Source organism: Cicer arietinum, chromosome 3 (assembly GCF_000331145.2).
Source record: "Cicer arietinum cultivar CDC Frontier isolate Library 1 chromosome 3, Cicar.CDCFrontier_v2.0, whole genome shotgun sequence".
In the NCBI taxonomy this organism is placed as follows: domain Eukaryota; kingdom Viridiplantae; phylum Streptophyta; class Magnoliopsida; order Fabales; family Fabaceae; genus Cicer; species Cicer arietinum.
This window is the reverse complement of record NC_021162.2, coordinates 1,015,194-1,040,929: the sequence shown is the minus strand read 5'-3', so window position 1 is coordinate 1,040,929 and position 25,736 is coordinate 1,015,194. Positions and strand designations below refer to the sequence as shown.

At 31.4% G+C, this 25,736-nt stretch overlaps 1 protein-coding gene and 1 non-coding gene across 3 annotated transcripts; both read left to right on the top strand.

The window, feature by feature from the left end:
* The first annotated feature begins 11,476 nt into the window (after positions 1-11,476).
* TRNAN-GUU (transfer RNA asparagine (anticodon GUU)) lies at positions 11,477-11,550 on the top strand. The gene has a single exon. It is a non-coding gene; the product is annotated as a tRNA-Asn (tRNA).
* A 5,165-nt stretch (positions 11,551-16,715) lies between these two features.
* Positions 16,716-24,781, top strand: LOC101513851 (uncharacterized). 2 transcript variants are annotated; one of them, XM_073366611.1, is made up of 8 exons: positions 16,716-17,302; positions 18,440-18,721; positions 18,805-18,927; positions 19,716-19,866; positions 20,463-20,560; positions 21,859-21,895; positions 22,027-22,174; positions 24,495-24,781. In XM_073366611.1, the coding sequence occupies exons 1-7, from the start codon at positions 17,153-17,155 to the stop codon at positions 22,140-22,142; spliced, it is 957 nt and encodes a 318-aa protein (XP_073222712.1). In that variant the 5' UTR covers positions 16,716-17,152; the 3' UTR covers positions 22,143-22,174; positions 24,495-24,781. The 2 variants fall into 2 exon arrangements, with proteins under 2 accessions (XP_073222712.1, XP_012568001.2); XM_012712547.3 differs by having other exon boundaries at positions 16,718-17,302; positions 20,340-20,560.
* The last annotated feature ends 955 nt before the right edge of the window (positions 24,782-25,736 follow it).

Genomic DNA, 25,736 nt, shown 5'->3' with positions numbered 1-25,736 from the left:
ACTGTCACAGAATAACACAAACTTATCTTGCTTGAGGCCTAACTCATGTAGGAATTTCTTCATCCACAAGAGTTCTTTGGAAGCTTCAGTTGCTGCAATGTACTCAGCTTCAGTAGTAGATAAAGCAACACACTTTTGTAGTCTTCATTGCCAAGACACAGCTCCCCCTGCAAACGTCATCATATAACCAGAAGTAGATTTTCTAGAATCAAGATCACCTGCAATATATGCATCTGTGTAGCCATCCAACACAGGTTCACCACCTCCATAGCATAAACACACTTCGGAAGTGCCTCTAAGGTATCTGAAAATCCACTTCACTGTTTGCCAATGATCTTTACCAGGATTAGAGAGAAATCGACTAACAACTCCAACTGCATGGGAAATATCTGGCTTTGTGCATACCATAGCATACATCAAACTACCAATTGTGGATGCATAAGGAAATTTCTTCATCTCTTCTTTGTCTTTCTCACTTGTATGACATTTATCAAAATTCAATTTAAAATGAGTAGCAAGTGGAGTACTAACAGGTTTGCAATTGCTCATGTTAAACCTCTCTAACACCTTCTCAATATAATTGTGTTGAGACAACCACAATTTATTATTCTTCCTGTCACGAGTAACTCTCATACCCAAAATTTGTTTTGCATGACCTAAGTCTTTCATTGCAAAAGACTTGTTCAAATCTTTCTTTAAAGATTGAATCTTCTTAGTGTCATGACCAACAATCAACATGTCATCCATATATAATAAGAGAATAATATAATCACCATCAGAGAATTTCTTGATAAACACACAATGGTCAGAAATAGTTTTACTATACCCATGTTTCTCCATGAAAGAATTAAATTTCTTGTACCATTGTCGAGGTGCTTGCTTGAGCCCATACAAACTTTTCTTTAATTTGCACACAAGATGCTATTTACCTTTGACTTCGAAACCCTCTGGTTGCTCCAGATAGATCTCTTCCTCCAAATCACCATAAAGGAATGCAGTTTTCACATCAAGTTGTTCAACTTCTAGGTTCAAACTAGCTGTTATCCCAAGCACAACTCGGATAGAGGACATCTTGACCACAGGTGAAAAAGTTTCATCAAAGTCAATACCTTTTCTCTGATTAAAACCTTTCATAACCAATCTTGCTTTGTATCTTGGTTGAGAACTATTATCTTATGTCTTTATCTTGTATACCAATTTGTTCTTGAGTGCTTTTCTACCATTAAGCAACTTTACCAATTCAAATGTGTGATTCTCATGCAAGGAATTCATCTCTTCTTGCATGGCCTTTAACCACTTTTCTTTATCAACATTTGTAATAACTTCTTGATAATACTCTCGCTCTCCACTATCAGTGATCATCACATACTCATGTGGAGAATATCTTTGAGAAGGTTGACGTTCTCTAGTAGATCTTCTCAACTCAAACTCGGCTAGTGGCTCAACTGGAACATGCTCATCATGGTGAGGCACATGATCATCAGTTACATTCTCATTATCTACCTGTATATCTCCCCCATCAACAAAGTTTTCTGCAGGGGGCTTAGGCGCAACATTTTCAATGTAACTTCAGGAATTTGGTTTCTGTTTTTCAGCTTTATCAAAATCTTCAATAGTTTGGTCGTCAAGAAATATCACATCTCGGCTTCTGATAGTTTTCTTGTCAACCGGATCCCACAATCTATAACCAAATGCTTCATCACCATAACCGAAGAATATACACTGTTTGGATTTATTATCAAGCTTGGATCTCTCGTCTCTTGGAACGTGAACAAAACATCTACAGCCAAAAACTCTCAAATGACGGTAAAAGATATCTTTCCTTGTCCACACTCTATTTGAAACATCACCATCAAGTGTAATAGAAGGAGAAAGATTAATCAAATCCACTGCAGTTTTTATTGCTTCACCCCAAAAGGATTTCGATAATTTTGCATGAGATAGCATACATCTGAGTCTGTCATTAATCGTACGATTCATTCTCTCTGCAACACCATTATGCTGAGGTGTCTTTGGAACTGTTTTCTCAAACCTGATTCCATGTTCTCTACAATACTCTTCAAATGGACCTCTGTATTCGCCATCGTTATCTGATCGAACACATTTCAATTTCCTTCCCTTTTCTCTTTCAACACTTGCATGAAACTGCTTGAAGGCTCCAAATACCTGGTCTTTAGATTTCAAAGGAAATGCCCACACTTTTCTAGAGTGGTCGTCAATAAAAGTAACAAAATATGATGCACCACCAAGAGATTTACTATCCATCATACAAACATCAGTATGAACTAAATCAAGAATATTTTGCCTCATATGAGGACTAGTATTATGAAAAGAAACTCTATGTTGTTTTCCAGCAAAACAATGAGTGCAAGTTTTTAGAGACGTACCTTTCACAGAAAGAAAGTTTTTCTTCGCAAGTATGTTGAGTCATTTCTCACTCAAGTGACCGAGGCGCATATGCCATAAATCAGAAGATGCATCTTCAATTGCATTCACTTCTTCCTTGCATAACTTCGTAGGCTTCCTATAGAGAGAAGTGGAGCTTTGCTCCTTTGCAACCACTAGGGACCCTTTGGTGATTTTACATATACCACCACCAAAGTAAGTGTGGTAACCCTCAATATCCAAGGCTTTCACCGAAATCAAATTGAGACGGATATTAGGTACATGTCTAACATTCTTCAATTGAAGCTTACAACCAATCCCAGTTTCAACCCAAACATCTCCCATACCGATAATTTTACATACTCCTTCATCTCCCATTTTAACCATGCCAAAATCACCAGCACTGTAAGATGAGAAGAATTCACGCCTAGGAGTAACATGATATGAGGCACCCGAATCAATAATCCAAGTTGAATTCTGACATGCAAGGCTTATGGAATTATCATCACAAACAATGTAGACATTTATTAACAGATGCAATTGCTGTTGTATCTTTATCATTTTTCCCCATCTGTGCAGATAAATGGCCAAACAGAAAATACAATTCCAAGAGCAATAATAATTGGCAGAAAATTAAATATGAGACAAACACAATTTTAACGTGGAAAACTTCCCTCAAATTGAGAGAATAAAAACCACGGGACCTAGTCCAGTAAAACTTCCACTATAATAATTAATGGGTACACCGAGAGTCTTCATAATAACAATAAGGAATATCAATCAACAATAACAACCCTATAACAACCTTATAACAACCTTCCACTAAAGTGGGTATGCCAAAGTAAAAAGAAGATAAAACTACTCAAACTATATATTAAAATAACAAACTCAGTGGTAGGAATAACATACTAAATTTGTAGATCAAATGGAGCAAGTTTGCTACACACATGTTACCACCACTGGAACCAAACCCTTATTTTTCTTCTCTAGCAACCGTTCTTCTTCTGTTGTCTGTTTGTATGTCTCTTAGGATTTCTAAATCCTTTTTATTACCTTCAAGTGGGACAAGCCCATTAAAACCTTTTTTTTTTCTTTTTCTTTCAATAATAATAATAAGGCTTAATTGTAGTTTTGGTCCCCCTATTTTTGTTGAATCGCGAAAGTAGTCCCCCCATTTTATTTCTCTCCAGTTTTGATCCCTCAAATATAATTTTGGTCCAAAATTTGATGAAAATCTTCTCTATGTTTGGTTGAGTGGTCTGCATTGAAGAGAGCTATTGAAATTGTTTATGCAGCAACATTACCTAAAGCATCTAAACCCTTCATATATATTTCTTTTGTCTTACCACCTCAGAATATTGATGTCAACGTGCATCCAACAAAGAGAGGTACAAACCTAATCTACAAATATGAATGTGTATAGTGTGCATTCTTGATATGTCATAGTTATTGCTGAAGTCATTATTTTGCTCAAATAAAGTTTCATGTATCTGGCAATGAGCTTTAATTTTTTATTATATAATGTTGATCTGAAAAGCATTCTAGACATCATACTTATTTTATAGAATATGATGTGTGTGCAGTGTTGGTTTAGTGTTTTCTCAACATAATTTTTTACATGATAAATTTGTATGCTGTATGTGCAGTGTTACTCATTTTACAGAATATGTTGTGTGTGCAGTGTTACTCATACTTTATACTCTTTTGCATGAATTTTTTTTTTCTACTAACTTTTATTTATTTGTTGCAAGCCTTCAAATAAAACTTTAGATAGTCTTTGTTTTCTAATATCTTGCCATGAACCAACCCTCCAAAGAGCTTAGTCTATTAGACAAAGGCTCGTGAATGGTTTTATATCTAACATCCTCTCATCCAAGAACCCTCTCATAGACAACACATAGACCCAATTTTTTTTAAAGCATCCACTTTAACTTGTTCTGAAATTTAACGTTTTATATAGAGTGGTGGACAACTGCCAATGGTAGTGTGCCAAGGATCAACAGTTACATTAAACAAGCTAGGTTTTAGAAGTGAATAAAACTTGAGAAATATTATTTTCTGATTACAATGAAAAGTGCAGTGATTCAGACTTTATAGTAGTCTTATCCTGCACCCTGTGCAGTTTTATCATACATTCACTTCTAACTTACTACAGAAGCAGTTATGCTGACGTGGTACCATGTAAAGGCTAGACTAAAGCTGATAAAGTAGGTGCTGTAAATACTCCACTCAGCACTGCCTGTGCAATGTAGAAACACAGAAAACTACACAAACTAATTTGAAAACTACATATATCTCTCACACTAGGAAACAATCTTATTTGAAAAAATGTGTGGATAAAAGTTCTATCCCAAGGAACTGATACCATGCTATCCTACTATGTAACTAGCAATGACTTTAAACATTTGTTAAAAGTTTAAATAGGACATTTACTAGTTCTTTTCTTCTTTGTTATTCAAAACATTATATTCGTCTGCATATAGGTAAGCCTCTTAAACAGTATATCGGTGCTTTGTACCTTGCCAGGTCCTCAGTTAGACAAAGAAGGAACTTAAAAGATTCTTGACGCGATCAATAACAACTATGACCCTGGTATGCTTCTATAGGTTAATCATAATGATGCTAGTGATGCAGCATGTGGCCATAAATCTATCTGTATTCTGTTATGAGCTAATCTGTTTTGTATAATCTGTATTCTGTTATGAGCTAATCTGTGTTAATGATTTTATATAAAATAAGGAGTAGAGTTAATAAACTTTTTGAATATGATAGTGATGTAATGTTATTGATAATGATTTGATATGAAAGACAAAGCAACAACCCCATTCATTTTCAAAGCGATAATAATTAAAAAATATGGCAAATAATCTTAAGATACTCTAAGGTTGGTTGATCCTACAAGATAAATTAAGATACTCTAATATAAATAATATTAAGATATTATATCATATTTATTAAAATTCTAACAGTAGTTTCTCTTTTTATGTTGGCTTCCTAGTTTTTGTAAATTAATTTGTTAGTTTCCATAATATTATGCATTCTATTTAAAACCTTTGAGGTGTAATTGGTTGACAATAATCTGAATAACATATTTTCTGGTTTATTATCAAATATCTCCTTCCTCTGCACCAATTATGTTCTGTGATGTAGGTTGATTTGGAAAATGTTACCTACTAAGTCACTGACCTTTACCCTGTAGGCATGATAAAGATTGTTAAGCATTGCACTTATGTTGGAATGGCAGATGATGTTCTTGCTTTGCTTCAGCATAATACTTACCTTTATCCTGCTAATGTTGTAAACATGAGGTAGACATTTTTCTTATACTGCCGAAACAAAAGGCTAAAATACTGGAGGAGTATCAGTATAAGTTTAGGCAACGAGGTTAGTTATAAAATTCTCCATTCTCAAACTCTTAATCTGATTATGGAGTAGGCTCCACAATTTTTTCCATCGTGTATATGTCTGTCTCATTGGTAATATTATCTTCTATTTATATGTTGCCTAAACTCAGTTAAATACACCAAAATGTTACGTACTATCATATATTACCTTCATATTTTTTTCTTCATTTTGATTACATTTTTTCGGAGCAAACATCTTGCTAATCTATGACTAGATGTTTGATAGGTTATGAAAGAGAAATGATAGGACTAATCTCTTTTTTCCTACATATTGGTTAGTTTAATTGCAAATAATTCATGATAGATAATTAGAGTGGCACATCAGAAAGCTGATTGGTTTATAGGATTGAACTATAGTCTGGCTTGAGGGTAATGATGTATAATTACGCTTAGGCCCAAGCAAAGATCCTTATAGAGACATGAGTGCATGGTGTGTCCAGTTGTTATTGATTCGTTTACATGGTTTAACTAGAGGAGAGAGCAAGGTAATAAATACCAGACCTGCCAGTCCGACCAGTTGAACCAGAAACCGGACCTGCAGTCCAGCCAATTTCTATAGTCCAACCGCATTTTTCCTTTTTTATAAGCAAAAAGACCAAAACAAACCTTGTTTTTAGCGTCATTAGTTTTAAAAAAAAAAAACTTGGAACTTGGAAGAAGATAGTTAAAACAACTATCAGGTTGGGTAAGAAACAGACAAGTTTGTTATTTCTCTTCCATTATATTATTACAAAATGCAAACGCATTTATATTTATAACCAAATTCCCTTGGTGCTTTCACATTGTCATCGATGCGGGACATTTGACAATAACAAAGGATAAAGGCAAAGTGACTTCCTCTACTATTTCATTCCATAGGTGCTACTGTTATGTCTTCTTCTAAGTAGGAGACCATTTTTTTGACTCAGAGCATATTTTCTTGTTCCCTCCCAACTTTAACTTTTCTTGTGAATATAAAGTTATAACATGGAATCATAGATGACATTTGTTTTAAATATTTAAATTTGATAAAGCACAATGTTATTTTCAAAATCATATTTATGATATATTTTATATGGAATTTAATTTTTAATCGTGTAAAACTATAAATATTTTATAATTTTTTATTTATTATTGTTTATATATTATCATATGAAAAATAAAAATATTTATTTAATTACCTTGGGAGAGAGTGATCGCCCCAATAACTTGTTGCCGTTATGCAAACACAATGATATTGAGTTAGAATGTCAATCCTAAGTTGCATTTGTTACTTGATGTGAGAGAGACTAGCGACCTTGCTATTGAAGCCCTTGCAACTCTAGATTCTTAAAATGTCTGTATTAGATAGAGAGATTAGCATAAGCCCTTAGATTATATTCGAATGACCTTTAAACAACTTTTTTAGATTCTTCCTCTTACTATTCTCGAACTTGATCGAGGTATCGAAGAGAAATACAATACTTCTTAGGCTAAATTACTCTTTTGGTCCGTTAAATTTTTTTAAGGTTTCATTTTGATCCCTTAATTAATTTTCATCCTATTTTGGTTCCTTAAATATGGTTATGTTAGCCACTTTAGTCATTACCGTCAGATTTATTGAAAAAATGTTAAATAATAGCCACGTGTTACTACTGACTGAGGTTAAACAGAAAGTAAGTGAGATTGAATTGAAAAATCAAATCCAACATGAACAATCCATCCATTTTCTTCCCAAACCCATCCACCTATCTTACATTTTGTTTGACATTAAAAATTTTAAAAAATAAAACCACCATTCTCTAACTTCTCTTTACGATCACCGCCAAAGTTACTACCGCTACTCCAAAAAAAAAAAATTCCAATATCAACATTATAGAAAATGAGTCTTAGAACAAAACCCTTGTTGAATGAGAGAAAATGAGAGATATATGGTGAAATCGTGTGTCTGTTTTCATAAATTAGACCTTTTCCTGGACCACCTTAGACATTTTCCTGGAGCACCTTTAATGTATTTCAAGATTCGTATCACAGCATCCCAGTGTTCTTGGCAAGGAGAGTTAAAGAATTGTCTTACCACACTAACTACAAAAGAAATGTTTGGACGGGTGACTATGAGGTAGTTTAAAATTTACCAACCAATCTTATGTATCTCCCTAAATCTGAAAGTGGCTCCCCATGATTAGGTAGAAGTTTGACATTTGGATCCATAGGAGTGTCAACCGGCTTGGGATTCAATAAGCATGTCTCTTCAAGAATATCCATGGCATATTTCCTTTGTGAAATTACTAAGCCGTCCTTAGATTAGGCTACCTCAATACCCAAGAAGTAGCAGAGCTTGCCAAGATCTTTAGTTTGAAACTGATGAGATAAATGTTGTTTCAACTGAAGTATGCCCTGGTGATCACTACCAGTTATGACAATATCATCTACATAAACAATTAATTAAATGCACCATTGGGTTGAGTGGCGATAAACAAGAGAATGATCAGCTTCACTTTGAATCATACCAAATTGTTGCACTATTGTGCTAAATCTGTCAAACCAAGCTCGAGGAGATTGTTTAAGACCATAAAGAGACATGTGAAGTCGACAAACCATGGTAGAGGACTCCCCCTGAGCAACAAACTCAGGTGGTTGCTCCATGTACACTTCTTATTCAAGGTCACCATACAAAAAAGCATTTTTAATGTCAAGTTGGTGCAGAGACCAATTTCTGATGGTTGCAATAGAGAGGAGTAGTCTAACAGAGGTTATCTTAGCCACATGTGATAAAGTATCACTGTAATCGAGGCAAAAAAATTTGAGTGTACCCTTTTGCCACCAAACGAGCTTTAAAATGATTAATCTTATCATCAAGAACAACTTTCACCGTATAAAGCTAACGACATCCCACTAAAGACTTTCCAGATGGTAAAGGAACCAATTTCCAAGTACCATTACTCTGAAGGGCACACATCTCGTCAATCATTGGTTGTCTCCATTCTAGGTGGGATAAAGCTTCACCTGGAGATTTAGGAATAAAAATAGAAGACAAGGAAGACAAACAAATATAATGCAAATGAGAAAAACGATTGTAACTCAAACCAACGTAATGAGGGGATGGGTTAAGAGTAGGACGTATACCTTTACGAATAGCAATAGGAATATCAAAGGTCGGATCTGATAACGGAGAAGGTGGTGGCGAAGGAGCGTTTGGAATGACTTCGGTATCAAGAACAGGTGTAGGGACATGTATAATCGATGGTGGTTGGCGACAACAGTATGTCTGAAGAGGTTGTATAGTTGGAGGATCCACAAGAGGAGTCTGAAGTGGGACAACGGGAGGGGAAATCGGAGGTGCCTCAGGTGGTACATACGTAATAGGCTCTAGTGGTAAAATAGAAGGTGTAACAAACTCTGGTAGGTCCATATGAATAGTTGCAGACAAATGGTCAGGAAGCGACTCATAGTATGTAACAGACTCAAAAAATGTGACATCAACCAATATGAGACATCGTCAAAGAGTAGGGGAATAACAACGATAACCTTTTTGGGACCGATGATAACCAAGAAAGACACATTTTAATGATCGAGCTGAAAGTTTGTCAAGACCAGGAGTGAGATTGTGGATATAACATGTAGACGCGAAGACATGAGGAGGAAGTGAGTGAAGAGGGGTACGAGGTAAGAAGATTGAGTGAGGGACTTTGTTATCAAGAACAGACGAAGGCATGCGATTTATAAGATAGCACGCCGTTAGAACAGCATCGCCCCAAAAGCGAGATGGTACTTTACCATGAAGGAGAGTACAAGTGGTTTCAATAAAATGCCAATCTATTTCTCAGATTTGAGGATGTTCTGAGTTTGAAAACAAAGAGGAATTTGGGAGAGGAATATTTGAGTTTTGTCTAGTTAAGATCTATTTTCTTTAGTTTTTATTTTCCTTTCTAGTTTGAATGTGAGATGTGGGGTTTACAGTGGTGTTGTTGGGATGTTCATAAGAATAGTGGCATTGTTGGGTGTATTTATGGGAGAGAGATGTTATTGGGTGACTCAGACAGTTTAGTCATCAGACCAAAGTGACATGTAGCCACGATTTAACGGTATTTCAATAAAACTAACAGAAATGACTAAAGTGGCTAACGGAATCATACTTAAGGGACCGCAACCAAACAAAAATTATTTGAGGGACCAAAATAAAATCTGAAAAATAGTTAAGAGACCAAAAAGGTAATTTAGCCAACTTCTTATTATATGAGTTAATAGGAAGCAATTATATGGATAAAATTACATGACAATTAAATTATTTTGCATTCATATATAATGTGTTCCTGTGTGTTCATTGCAATAATTTTTGCATAGTTTGTTTCTTAACTAATATAAATGTATGTTTTCTTTCTCAACTGTTATGAAAATATTGCTTATATTGTGTGACTAACCTTAATTGATCTGAAAATGTTGCTAATATTGTGATTTTATGATTGTCTTGTACAGTTTTTAGGTATTCAAAAGTGTTTTTCGGTGATCACACGACAATAGAAGGAGAAATGTTGGAAAAGGATAGTAATTTCTTTCCTTCCCTTTCAAATTGCATGAGACTATTTTCTCTTTGTATGCATTCCTAGATGTCATAAAAGTTTTAAAAAATTATGAAAGTGAAATGAATTGAAAAAGATAAAACATGATGTTAGGATATAAAATAAAGGAGAATTAGAGTAGTTCAGAGTTGTTTGAACAATTAACTAGTTGGTTAGTTTGTTTGTGGCTTTAAATAGGTTGTGACGCATTTAATTTTAGCATTTCAACATGTTACCACATCTTTAAGTAGCCGTCAATGGTTAGAGGTTAAGGTAACTTTTAATAATGGAGTAGTTTTATGACTGGTAAAGGACAATCGATGAAACTCGTGCTAGAACTGGCGAATGTGCAGTCAAATGGGGTTTCACATGTGTGAGTGGATATCATTAAGAACAAGATGAGGGGATGCAGGTCGAAAGAGAAGGGGTCAAATACACGTGATGAGGGGATGAGGGGAGGTTTTTTTTTTCTTTTCAGAAATGTGAAAATAAGAGAATTACTCTTGAATTTAAGGAAAGACAAGGATAGTGATGGAAACACATTTTACAAGGATAGTGAGAATAAAAAACTTTCTATCATGTTTTTATGGTTTGTGGTCTTATTACCAATGTTTATGTAAACGAGGGATAAGCTAATAAGCGACCAAACGAAAAGTGAAATGTACGAAATATGCAATTGAATCATCTGTAAACATGCATTTTTCTTTGGTAAATTATCAATTGTTGGATTAATTTAATGGTTGATGTTAGATTAATTCAACGATTGAGATATCACTAGAGAGAATTAAGGAATTCCAAGTTCTCAACCACCTCTATATATGTATGATAATTTTACTTAAATTTAATACACCTCTATATACATATGATAATTTTACTTAAATTTAATACACCTCTATTGTATACATATAGTGTGTATGAAACAAAAGAACTTTGTATCTTATATGGTCAATATTGTTCTAGTTCAACTTAATATTAGCCCTTCATTGTTATATGATCAAGGTTTATCGCTAATACGCATGCATTCTTTGTATACATGCATTCTTTGTGTGTATAATCAAGTTACCATTTGGAGCTCTTATTCCATTACTTCAATGGAAACTTCTATGTAAGTTTGTATAGCAATTTTAAAAGAGGCTTCAAATATGCTAACAACAATTTCTAACCAACAGAGCTGGAATAGCTCAGTTGGTTAGAGCGTGTGGCTGTTAACCACAAGGTCGGAGGTTCGACCCCTCCTTCTAGCGTTTTTATATCTTTTTTGAAGAAAAATATTATACTTTTTGTTATATGATTTAAGAGAGAAGTAATTATATGGATAAAGTTGCATATAATTTACTTATTTTTCAAATATATAACATGTGTTTATTGTAATAATTTTTGCATTGCATGTTTCTTAACTAATATAAATGTTTTCTTTTTCACTTCATCTTTCTTTTTTGTTTATTTAGGGAACTTGACATATTTCACCAAAGCAAGTTAAAGGTATCATTAAATTAATAGTCTTATTGTATAATTAATAAGTTATATAGCAAACTTATCCTAATATGTGCCTCTTTATTTAAGAAAAGTTAATATTGTAGAAAATACTTAAAGATAAGTATTTTTTTATATGTATAAGAAATATGCTAATTATTTATCACATAAATTAATATTTTTATCAGTTCATCTTTCTTTTTTGTTTATTTAGGGAACTTGACATATTTTACCAAAGCAAGTTAAAGGTATCATTAAATTGAATAGTCTTATTGTATAATTAATAAGTTATATAGCAAACTTATCTTAATATGTGCCTCTTTATTTAAGAAAAGTTAATATTGTAGAAAATACTTAAAGATAAGTATTTTTTTATATGTATAAGAAGTATGCTAATTATTTCTCACATAAATTAATGTTTTTATCAGTTCATTTTATTTAATATTTTTCCTTAGTATTTTTTATATAACATTGTTACAATTATCTTTAAGATAAGATACATAATTTGACGCAACTAAATAGTTTTAGACTGAACTCTGGCCCACAACACGTAGTGGGCTTGGGCCCAGTCTGCCGCATATCGAAGACCTTGCAATAAGAAAGATCAAAGCATATTGAAATAAAACATCATTTCATTCGTGATCATGTCAATAAGAAAGACGTTGAATTAATCTTCGTTGATACTCAAAATCAACTTGCTGACATTTTCACTAAGCCTCTTGTGGAGGATAGTTTTAATTCAGGAATTTTTAAAAGGCATATTTACAATTCAAACCCCCCTTTCTTGTAAATCGACATTGTTACTTCAATTGTGGCTCGCAAGGATGCACGTCAAGGTGTGTCTCTTGAAGAGGCTTTAGTGAGATCAAAGCTTTATGCGGATGTTGGAGCTGGTGTTGTTTTTATAGATGCACTTGGTCCCATCGAAGAAATGAAAGCTTTTTGTCAAGTTGCTCCACATGTTCCTAAACTGGTAAACATATTGTTGTGTAATTATGCTCGATGAAATATCTAATTGTGTCTTTAAAATCGTAAGATTTTATGAATTTAATTCTCATATTATTAATAGTCAAATGATTTTCTTAAATTGTAAAGTGTTAGCCAGGTTTGTCCTTCAATTGACATTTGTCAAGACTATAATAATATTAAGTTCTCATGTCACAGTTGCATTCGAAACTAAGTGAATACTTTTAGTATGGATTTGATAAATAAAAAATTCAGGCATAGCGAAGAACCTCCTTTTAACTCTCTTTAAAAAATTGATAATATGAAGCACTAGGTTGATACAAATTAGGTCATTGGTATATAAATTAAGATACATGTTGGTTAACTTGTGTTGTATTATTTGTGTTTGTGAATGTGTGTAGGCGAACATGCTTGAAGGAGGAGGAATAACACCTATATTTAATCCTCGTGAACTCAATGAAGTTGGTTATAAACTTGTTCTTTATCCGCTTTCTTTGGTGGGGGTTTCAATAAGAGCGATGCAGGCTACAATTCATACATTTTTCTATGTTTGTCCTTTTATTTTCCCTTTGATGATAAAATAAAGGATTCAGAGTTCATATATTAATTGCATCATGTAGTACTATGTTTCGACCGTTCAATATGAATCAATAATTGAGATTGATTAACAATATAAAATTGACTTTGTAATCTAAACTGTTCGATCTTAAAACGACAGTCTAGATTGTTTCCTATGTGAAACTGTGTGATTTAGCAACTGCAACAAATTTGAATCCTAAAATAAGACATGCTAAAAGATAGTGATACAATTACCTTTGTGGTATGTGAGAAATACCTTAATAATAGGAAGGCCAAACTATTGTTTTGAACTCTTGATTCTTAAAAGAAAATGTCCTTTGATTTACCATGGAGGATTTTCACAAAATTTGTAAGGAAGATTGTGATTATTTTAGTATAGTTGCGTGAAGATAAGTGGTTTTTTTAAACTATTTTTACTTTGAAATCTACTCAATATGCTTGTGCATAATTGATTCTTAAATCCCATTTCTTAATATTGTTAGTTGAACTATCATTCATATTTTACAATTATGACTTTATAATTGACTCTTAATTCTTATAAAAGAAAATTCCCTTTAGTAATGGAAGTTTGTTTCATTAAAAAGTAGCAAGAAAGATTGAGACATGACCATTGATTAAAGATCGAACGGTTCATATTATAAGGTTAGTAAATAAATGTCAATTAATCTCAGCCTTTAATTTAATATTAGACTATTAAGATTTGTAATTGTGCGAGACAAATGCAACATGAAAATCAAATCTGAAAACCAATCAGTAAAATCAATGGAAACCACTCTTTCAAATTTAACGACCAACATTTATGTGTAATGATAAAAGTAATTTCGCTGGAATTTGTTTGTAGATATGTTTCTTCCTAATACAAATTTTATATATGTTTAAATATGTAAAATTTATTATAAGCTAGCTATTCTATTTAGGCGTTAATTACAAGTTAATTAGTTCTTTTATAGAGGTGTAGATTCGATTTGACACATATAATAAATAAATACTACATTAGAATCTTTTTTGTTCTTATTTCAAGAAAATAATAAATTTTTTAACAAATGTATTTATGACATTTCAAAAATATTTTAGCCAATTATTTGTTGGCATTTCAAATTTTAGAATTTAGTAGAAAAATTATAAATTTATTGCATTACAAGAAAAAAAAATATGCTAATGGTTGAAAAAAAAATAATTAAATCACAAATAACAAAAATTGAAAAAAGAAAACAGTTTCTAAATTGGTCCTATGGGCAATTTAGACATTAGGATACAAAACTTCAACTTGTTCCGCTTAAAATAATAGATTAAACAAATTAATTTATTTGACAGAGTCAACCTATTTTATTACTCTAATTTATATCATTATATTAAATTATATTTTAATAATATTTATGTATTTTAATAAAATTTATTAAGTAAGACAAAAAAAAATTATAGAATTCTTTAATAGACACCGTTCTCTCTTGTTGGTACTAAATAGGTGAAATATATCTTATTATGATACTCACAGTCACACTATAAAATCAATCTAACTTCAAATCCAAAATCTACCACGTGGGCGGTAGGTTATGGCTGATCCAATATTACTTTATAGTTCTAAAACAAATTCTAAGAAAAAGCTAGATAAGAAAACAATGGACTTTATTTCAGGTAAAAAATATTATTTTATTTTAATTTTTGAGATGTAAAATATTGTAATTAAATATTAATTAATATTTGTACCAAAAATAAATTTTCAATTTATAAAATATAGTATCTTTTATTTTTTTTAAGGACTAAATATACTTAATTATAAACTGATGTAATATTGTATTTTTTGTTTACTCAAAAAGATATTGATTCCTTCAAATTGGTAAAAATTATATTGATCAAGATCAATATAATTCAAAATTGTTAAACTAAAAATGATGAATTTGTGAACTTACATCACCAAAATTAATAGTATAGGACGACAAAATATCTACAAATATAATAAATATTACATATATGATAAAATTAAGATTTAAATGCATTTTTATTCCATTTCTTTTATTAAATATGTAATTTTAGTCTCTCTATTTTTTTTTTACACAATTTTGATCCTCATTTTCTCAAATCTCATGCATTTAGTCATTTCCTCAATTTAGCTTTCAATTTATATGATGTGACAATTAAATAAAATGATTTGGTAAAATATAAATATAAAAACAATTTATAAAATATAATCTAAAATATTAAAATATAAATCTAATAAAATATAAATATAAAAATAATTAATAGAATTTGATATTAAACTTATAAATAAAATATTAATAATTAACTTAAAAAATATTTATGATTTTATTACAAATGTAGTTTTGTCTTTTTATATAACTTAATAAATTAGTGTTCAAAATGATAAAAATATAAAAATTAATTAAAATTTTAAAGTAAATATAATTTATTTAGAAGGGTATTTTTTCTATTTACATATAATATATATTATATATATATTTACATTCTAACAAATAAAATAAAATTATTTGATTATTTGTGATTTTTAAAAAATTATTTATTTAGTAGTGTTAATTGACAATTTTAAATATAAATTTATTTTATTATTTATTTAGTTTTTAAGTACTTTTTTGTTAATTTATCATATTTAAAATATGATAAGTCAATTAAAAAAAACTAATACGTAATTATTCACAATTATAATTTTGTTATTTAAATATAATATATTATATTGTGTCATGATTAGATGTGTATTAAATAAATGACAAAATGAAATATTGTTATCATGTTGGTTATTATGTGCGTATCAAATACATGATAAAATAATGTTTATTTTGTAACTATCTAACTTATATTTACTTCGTTTTATATCAATCATGTCTCTATCATATCATGCACATTAAACAGACTCTAAATGTTTGAAATTTAAAAAATTAAGGGATCAATATTGTGTTTAAAAATGTAGGAGACTAAAATTTCGATTGGACAAAGAAAACTAAAACTACATTTAAATCTAAAACTAAATAAAGTGTCAGAAATACCTATGTATTCAAAAGTGTAATGTTAATGATATCAAAATCATTAATTGCATATGAACTGAATCAAAGTTAATTTGCTAATCCGAGTCAAATGAACATGGCAACATGACTGAAAATTAAATGTCACATTAAAACGACAAATAAAACATATCTTATTTGCATTTTTAGTTCATATTTATTTTAGCAATTTTAATTTCCAACTAATGAGGTGGCACTATCATTTACACACTTGGCGACCATGTCAATATTTAATTTATTTATTAATATAACTTAATCAGATTAATAATATTTGGGGTAGTTTTTGTGAAAAGAAATTAAATTGAAAAGAGGGAGAATTTAGAGAAGTAATAATAATGTAATGGAAGTACCTAAGACGGGGATTTAGGAATAGATTAGCTAGATACGAATATATTACATTACTTTTTATACAGTGTGAGAGCGTAACTGTAATCTGAAGCTAACGACAGAATGAAGTTTTCCGGTTCAGCGCGGCGGCGGTTGTGTTCATCATCTCCACGCTCGTGTATCCTCCTCCTCCTCTTTTCCCTTCAATTTTCATCCTCATTCGATTTCTTCATTCCAAACAAAAACTCAGAAATCAGTACGCACAATCACAGTATCATGTTCTTCAGGAATTCGAGAAACAAACAAATCGAAACTACTTCGTGAAATACTCGATTCACCAGGTGTTCATCAAGGTCCTGCATGTTTCGACGCTCTAAGTGCAAATCTGGTTGAATCAGCTGGTTTTCCGTTGTGTTTCACGAGCGGTTTCTCAATCTCTGCTTCTCGATTGGGATTGCCTGATACAGGTTTTTTGTCTTACGGTGAAATGATTGATCAAGGTCGTCTTATTACTCAATCTGTTTCAATTCCAGTTATTGGTGATGCTGATAATGGTTATGGTAATGCTATGAATGTTAAGAGAACTGTTAAGGGTTATATCAATGCTGGTTTTGCTGGAATCATTCTCGAAGATCAGGTTAGATTAGGTTCGGTTTTTCTTTTTTTTTTTTTTTGAGTAAACCATCAAATTCGCTGAGTGAGTAGGAAATATTTGTAGCTGACTCTGTCAAACGGTTCTCACGCCGTTTTACTTAGGAACCAAATTGGTATTAAGTGATTGAATATAGGGACCTAGTTGATAGTAGGTGATTAAAATATAAGAACCAACTCGGCAAATCATGTATCTGAAATTTGATAAAAGGAAGGATGTGAGTAATATTTCATTGAGGATGTATTTGAAATATTTGTAATCTTATGGACCTATATGATAGTGTCTTGCAAAATTAGGGGCAAATTTGATGATTTACTCTTTTTTTACACACATTAATTGAGGTCATTGAAATCGTTCGAGAGTATCAATTTAGCTCCACATAAATGATCCCTGATATTATCAAATGTTAATGAGGTTCGTCTCTGAATTAGTATTTGTAGGGATTATAAGAGTAAATAGATATCTTAGTCACAAAAATTGAAAGGGTTGGGTGAATTTAGTTCGTTGAAGTTGCAAAATAGCAATTTAGTCCCTTAAATTGAAAAATATCAATCAATTTATTATTTTTTCAAACTTTTTAGTTCTAAATTTTAAAGGTTCTATGCTTGTTTTGATGTAGGAAAAAGACTATTTAAAGTAATATGCATGTCTTTTATTGGTTTTGATGGATGTTTACTGCATAAACATTATAATGGAGGACATAATTGATTGATATTCTTTAAGTGACTAGTTTGCTGTTAAATTTAAGGGGTCAAACTGACTGACTCGTATAATTTCAAGGACTAATTTGCTATTTACTTGGATTATAAAGGTATTAAGTTGATAATGTTGGAGATGAATTTGAAACTAAGTGAATTTATGGATGTATTGGATAATAGATTCAGACAAAGGGTGGAACATAATTAAAATTTTGCAATTCCATGGATCATTTTAGAATGTTTGATAACGTGAGGGACTAGGTTGATATGGTCCTACAATTTCAGGGACTAGTTTGAGTATTTATTCCTCATTCATTCATTCAATCACAAGCTTATTATTTGATATTCCAATACCTTATCATAATTTGATATATGATTGTATCCAATTTTCTGTGAATTGCTTCAATTTGTTTTTTATTGCTAGGTATCTCCAAAAGCATGTGGTCACACACGTGGGAGGAAAGTGGTGTCGAGAGAAGAGGCGGTTATGCGGATCAAAGCTGCAGTTGATGCCAGAAATGAGAGTGGGTCTGATATTGTGATTGTGGCTCGAACTGATGCACGCCAAGCTCTGTCTCTTGATGAGGCGCTCTTCAGGTCAAGGGCATTTGCTGATGCTGGAGCTGATGTTGTTTTTATAGATGCACTCGCCTCCAAACAAGAGATGGAAGCTTTTTGTCAAATTTCTCCTCTTGTTCCAAAAATGGTGTGTTTCTATTACGTCCAAATAATAATAAAAAAAGAAAGGGAAATGATATGACATACTAATATATATGTATGATTGTGTAGGCCAATATGCTTGAAGGAGGAGGCAAAACACCAATACTCACTCCTCTTGAACTTGAAGACATTGGTTATAAACTTGTTGCCTATCCCCTTTCCTTGATTGGGGTTTCTATACGAGCAATGCAGGTGAGATGTCATTCTTTGTTTAACCTTGATAATCATTAATTAATAATATTATTATTATATGTGCTGGTGATAAGTTCATGATTGAGATGAGACATACCAAGATGCACTTCTCTTTATACTAGTTGCTTGAGTATTATTTGTTTTGTTTTTACATGTCTTGAGAGTTGAGACCCAATGCCAAGCATAGGCTAAATTAACAAAAACACTGCTTAGTTTGATAAGCCTATCTGCCGCGATAATACATTAAGCAAAATAATATCCTAGAACTGGTTCAATTTTCAAATTTTATCAAAATTCCAGTGGAGATTCTTTTGTAATTATATTATCTGAAAATATGAAACACCTGCTACAAAATACACACACCTAACTGAACCGGTGAGCAGCATAGAAATAGGATATAACATCCAACCAGCTTCTCCCGGAATAAAATCTTTATTAACTTGACTAGAGTAGATGTGCCTAGGATGTTACTTCCGCTAATGACTAGATGATTCTAACATGGATTACCTGAAATTATAAATCACAAAATCATACTTTGCTTATAACAAATCCATTTCGATGGTTAAAAAATTTTCAAATCACATACTTTTCAAATTCAACATTTCATACCTGAATTTATTGAACATATTCAAAATAATTACTCTTATCCCAAATCCTTTGGCAGGCTAAATTAGTATTATAATATTGGACTCGTTTATTTTGAAAAAGCCACCTTTTTCTGATATTTCTTTTAGGCATTATTTAGATTTTCATCATTTTAAATAATATATCTTTGACTGATTGTGTAGGATTCACTCACTGCTATTAAAGGAGGTCGTATTCCTCCTCCAGGAAGCATGCCATCTTTTGAAGAAATTAAGGATATTTTAGGTTTCAACGCGTATTATGAAGAAGAGAAGCGTTATACTACCAGTACCGATCAGCTTCTTTCAAAGAGAGGTTGGAGAGACAAATCTTAGCAGAAAATTAAGTAAATAAGTATGCAATAGCAGTAGGCTTCTCATAGTCAAATGCACTCATCTTATTATCTTTTCTTGTCAATTCGTTATCTCTTATAAAAAATTGTTTCGTAATGGTTGAATTTGGTACTCTACTTCTTTCATAAATGTGTGTTGGAATCAGTGGGGGAAGCTTTTAAATTATCTCCAGAAATGTCTGTTTATGTGAACTAACTATATCTCTAGGAAATGTTAACAATGAATATCAAAGACATTCATGAAAAGGCATTTACATAGTTATAGATAGTCATGATAACATTACACAGGTATCTTTTGTTAAATGAACTTGTCTGTTTTGCCTCTAAAGGAAAATCAAAGACTGTAGAAAAAGTCTCATGCTAATATTCACATTATAAATGTATATTGTACCTTCTATTGCATTCTTATAGGAATTACTAATTAGTTATTTATCAGAGAGCAGTAGCCTATACAGTGTACAACAGAGAGAGCAAGTTGAAACAGAGCAGACAAGTCAAACTGTCAAAGATGCCATTGTGGAAGTTATAACACCTGATGTGTACAATAAATATGGTGCAGATAGTTCAAGGGAACCTTTTTCTGGAATCTGGTCTCGAACTTTGAGAATAAAAATTACTGGCAGAGATGGACTCGAGAAACTTGATCTTAGGATTCCTGTAAGTGATCATACTATCCTACTGAATAAACAAAGAAGAAAAATTTATGGCTTTATTCATGTGAACTGGTCAAAACTAGTTTAGTGCAGCCTACTGATTTTCACCTATGATATTGTTGTTTTTTATTTTTGAGAAACTGTTTTGAAAAATAATTTTCAGCCACAGAAGATATTACTAAGTTGAGTTGCGGACTAGGTCACTCTCTTTAAGACTTTTCGCGGCATTGTCCAAAATTGTACAAAGCAGACGATCAACCACAATGTCCCTATGATAAAATAGTCCAAATACACTTTATCGGTTTTACTAATGTACCGTAGAAAACCATTATAGAATTACACCTCTAAATATGACAGTTAAAGCCAGTGGGACAATTTTTCGGTAAAGGGACAGAAAAATATGAGATGAAAGTGAAAGGTGAGAAGAGAGAAAACTTGATAAAGTATAGAGTTTTGGTGCGGTTTGCAAAATAATTTTTTTTTTTGGGTATTAAAAAATATTACACTACACAACCTGAGTCAGACAACGGCGGCACGTGTGGTGGTCGGTTTTAGTGTGTTCTCTCCCCTTCACAAAATTGGATACCCCTTAGGACACACCCCAACAGTCATACTTCTACTATATAAACACCACTAGTATTACTATGATATTCCTCCTATGTTGAACTTTCATATTTTTAAAATTTCACACAACACTAACTCTAACTTTCAAGACTTAGTGCTTAAGTTCCAACATCATTTTCAACGGATATGAATGATTTTATTATTTTTATACAGTCAAGTTGCTGGGCCTAATTTTTATGTCTGCAATTCCAAATTTTGTGGGTTCCAATTACATGATTTTTTAATCTTTCCCAATTTTTTTCGTTTGTCGAAAGTCTGTATTGGCTTTATATTGTTTACTTTATTTGCTAGCCTCTTGCATGCAATTTGACATACATTGATCTCACTGTTATCTGCTGCCGTAATTGAAACCTCTTGATGCCCTTTAGTTTTGATTAAACAAGTCTCGGGCAGAAGAACTATCACATATGTTGCTTTGAAGTTAATTAGATTGATATATTTGGAATCCTGATAGTAATGTGAGTAGTATAATTGGATGTCGCAAATATCCTGAATTAATCCCTTTTTATTTCTACCTTGTCGTTCCTTCCTCTTTTCCCTCCTTTTCTTATCATCTTTGAGTATGTAATATGTATGCTCAAGTTTGGTATACTATGAACAAACTATCCTGTTGAATATTGCTCCATGGATGATTTCTTGTTCCCTTTTCTCATAATACATATACTTTGCTATTTGCAGGCTGGATTTCTTGATGGAATCACAAACATAGTTCCTGGTACTATTACTATTTAGAAATGCTTCTATAATGTATAAATAGATGTCTATTTTAAAATAGTAAATGTGTAATTCAATTCGAAGGACTTCTTTTCACAATTTCTTTTTTTATTTTTTTACAACTCAATGCAGCTTTGGGTGGTGTAAACATCAAAGAACTATTGGATAATGCAGCTGAGGAAATTGGAGGAAAACTGTTAGATTTTAATGACAGAATGGGTGACAGGATTCAAGTATTTCTGGAGTGATTCTGCATTGCTTCAGTTTCTCAACTCCAATGGTAATTTTCTCTTGACTACTGCAGTTTTATGTAAGATAAAAGAAATAATTCATTAGGATAAAAGGAGAATATTACATAGAGATTGGAGGAGAAAATATTCTCCTAAATAAATTCAAACAAGAGATTGAAAAATCAATTAGGCAAAGATACTTACCCTTAAAATATCTCTAGAGTTTGTTTGGACGAGGGAATGTAATTTTTTAGGAGAACTCAAATCTTTGAAGCAAATTATCTTTTTTAAATAAATAAGTTTGGAGAATTTTCAAAATGAAAGGATTTCATTAGATATTTTATCAAAGTTAAATTTAGAGAATTTTAAATACCACCTAAAACCTAGGAATTTCAAATTCTCTATTTACTTTATAAAATATAAATACTGAAATGATCTCTATATTTTTTCAAATTTACAATTTTGACTTTATATATTTCCAAATTTGCATATAGTTCCCTACATTTTTATTCTTTTTGCAAATGGGTCCCTATAAATTTTCATATTTTACAAATTGGTCTCTAAAAATTTGTAAAATAGTCTCTTTAACTTTTTCAAAATTTCAATTTTGACACAAATTTAATTTTCATTTTTGTCCTAAAACTTTTGAAATTTATTAAAATAGCCCAATTTAAAAAAGAACAATTCTTTTATCCAAACAACAAAATTTAGAAATGAAAAGAATTCAATCCTAAAAATTATAATTTCTCTAAAATTTTCAATTACCCCATTCAAACACACTCTAAGAGAAAAATGGGACCATGAGCATTACACCAAGTAGAAGTAAAACGCTCTATCGAATCCTAAAGAAACTCAGTGCTCACCTTAAAAGATACGAGAATTTGCTCGAACCTTATGTACCAAATAGTACCTTAGACAACATATTGCTACAAACGTTTTGCTTCCTTATTTGAATTTACTAGTCATCGCTCCCCAACTTTTCATCATGTTCCAAACTTTTTATTTTCATTTTTTGTTTGGGTTGGGATGATAGTTTTGTAGCAGCTTCTAGTACATGTAATTGCTGAAATCTACATTTTTTAGTTGATCATAAACAACACAATTTAGAATTTTTGGCATCCTTGAGGTGTCTGTAGCTGTAGATTTATATGAATAGCTTCATGATATTTTATTTGGTGGAATATATAATCAATCACTGTGCTTAAAATCAGTTATTATACAAGTTGGCTTATGTAACCTCTGAACAATCATAACTACGTATAAGTTTGATGGAATTATAGTTAGTGGCGGATCTTTTTGGGAGTAGACAGAGGCTACGGCATCCCCTAATTTTTTAATTTTTTTTATATATATATAATAACTATATATTATTAATTATTTTTATATATATAATAATGATAGATTACCAAAATAACAGTGATAAATTATTAAAATATCCTCTTACTTTTATGGTTTTGAGAATTGCATCTCGCCTCTTCCCTCTTCACTTATGTACTTCTCTTTCATGCATTGCTCAATTTGTTCTCTCTATTAGAATTTATACTAATAAAATTAATACAACAAGCTCTCTATATATAGGTAAACTACCTGATATCGAAGGACAAACTAACTATCTATATATAGGTAAACTACCTAATATCCAAGGACAAACTAACTAATCTCGAACAGAGGAACTCTAACATTCTAGTCAGTAACTCAACTACTAATTATTAGCAAACTTTTATATGTTAACCATTGATATATGATATAGTGTTATGCTATTTTTTAATTGTGAATTGTTTTAATCAATATGTGTATTTTGTTACGAGTGACACGATGTTTAAACATAAGAAAATTGATGCATTTTTCAAGAAAAAAGTTTTCGACAAATATGAAAAATCGTAAAATGAATATATTTTATTTGATTGAATTGTGTAAAATTTTAAAAATTTATGTTAATTGTGTGACTTGTGAAAATTGTAAAACTTGTAAGAATTGAAATTCTAACTTTTTCAACTTGTCTACTAGGTATGAATTGTGTGAAACTCAAAAAAATTATGACTTTTAAGAATTTCAATTATAATATTTTAGTTAATACTTGTCGCTCCCTCCGATATTTTGTGCAAGATCCGCCCCTGATTATAGTGTATCACCTTGATTTTAATAAAAACTACATTTTAGAGTTTCAACAAAATCACAGGACTTTCAAGATTTCGCTAAATTCACCACAACTCCAAACATGTACTACGGTAACACCGTACTCACATTTAAAGAGGGGAGTTTGATGCCACCCATGATCAGTAATGATAACATGATGAAACTTCCTATCATGTAAAGAATATCCGGATCAGTAAACTTTTTTTCTTATATTAGTTGATGATAATGTTGCAGGAAATTGATAGTTGATATTGATGATCAATGGAAGCTATAAAGATAAAAGCCTGATCATGGCACAACTGCATGGTCCTTTTGCCCGTGTCGTCAGGAACTAGTGTAGTTTGAAATAAAACTTGGATTTAATATCCAAAGACTGTTAATTCAGAAACTAGTAAAAAATCCGAAATATCTTCAAACAAAACTTGATATAAGTGAGAATTTTGTCTATTTTTGGGAGAGTTTTCCAAAATACTATGGAGGGTTGCATCATCTTAATGAGTAAATATTATTTTAGATTCAAATGTAAGTGGTTAAGGACTACATCAAATAAAAATATGATAAATTTAAACATATAAGAGTGGTGATTCATATACATAATACTTTAAAATTATAGGTTGAGATGCCTTAAAGTTTCGTGATCCTGGAGCATTATATTGTTGTTGCGCTCTCCCGGATCCAAACAAGTGGTATTAGAGTCCTCTAGACTCTCCAACAGCGCACAATTCATATCTAATTCATTTCCTCCTTTTTTTTTTAGTATAAGAGAGTAATTGAGTATATTTCTAAAAAATATCGTGTAGAGATAGGTTTGAAGTGAATATGTGTTATTAATGTTAAGGAGATTCATTATTTCTGTTGTATTTAATTTGCATAAAATAGTGGAGGCAAAAGGAACCTAATGTTTAGTATATTCAGTATGCTTTCATCGTGATTATTATTTTCATCTTCTTATTCAACTCAACACAGTTTTAACAATTTTCTTGTGGAGAGAAAACCCCTCTATATCTTTGCTGGGTAGTTCTTGGGGTAACATGGGCTGGACTTCTCACGACTAGAAAATCACTTTTTACAGTCTTTATTAATGGTTTTCTGTCATTCATTTATTGTACTACTCACTGCTAGGACTTAGAGAAGGTCTTTACAATTAGAATTGGGATATAAGAAATCCTTGGTATAGGTTGACGGTTGAAGAACGAAAACTTCCACGAGTGCTAAACCTTCCATTAACATGCAAAAAGTTGTCTATATTTTTTATAGATCGATCTATCAATCTGCTTTGGCAATCTCTATTTATGTTTTTAAATATATGTCTGAATTAACAAATTCTGACGTATTTTAACAAAAAAAATCATATCAGATCGGTAAATCGAAACAAACATTAGACAGCTTGATGGCATGGTAGGTAAATTGTCTCGTTTTTCAACACAACCTTTTTGATAAAATATACAGATAAAATACATCTTACTATCTTCCAAA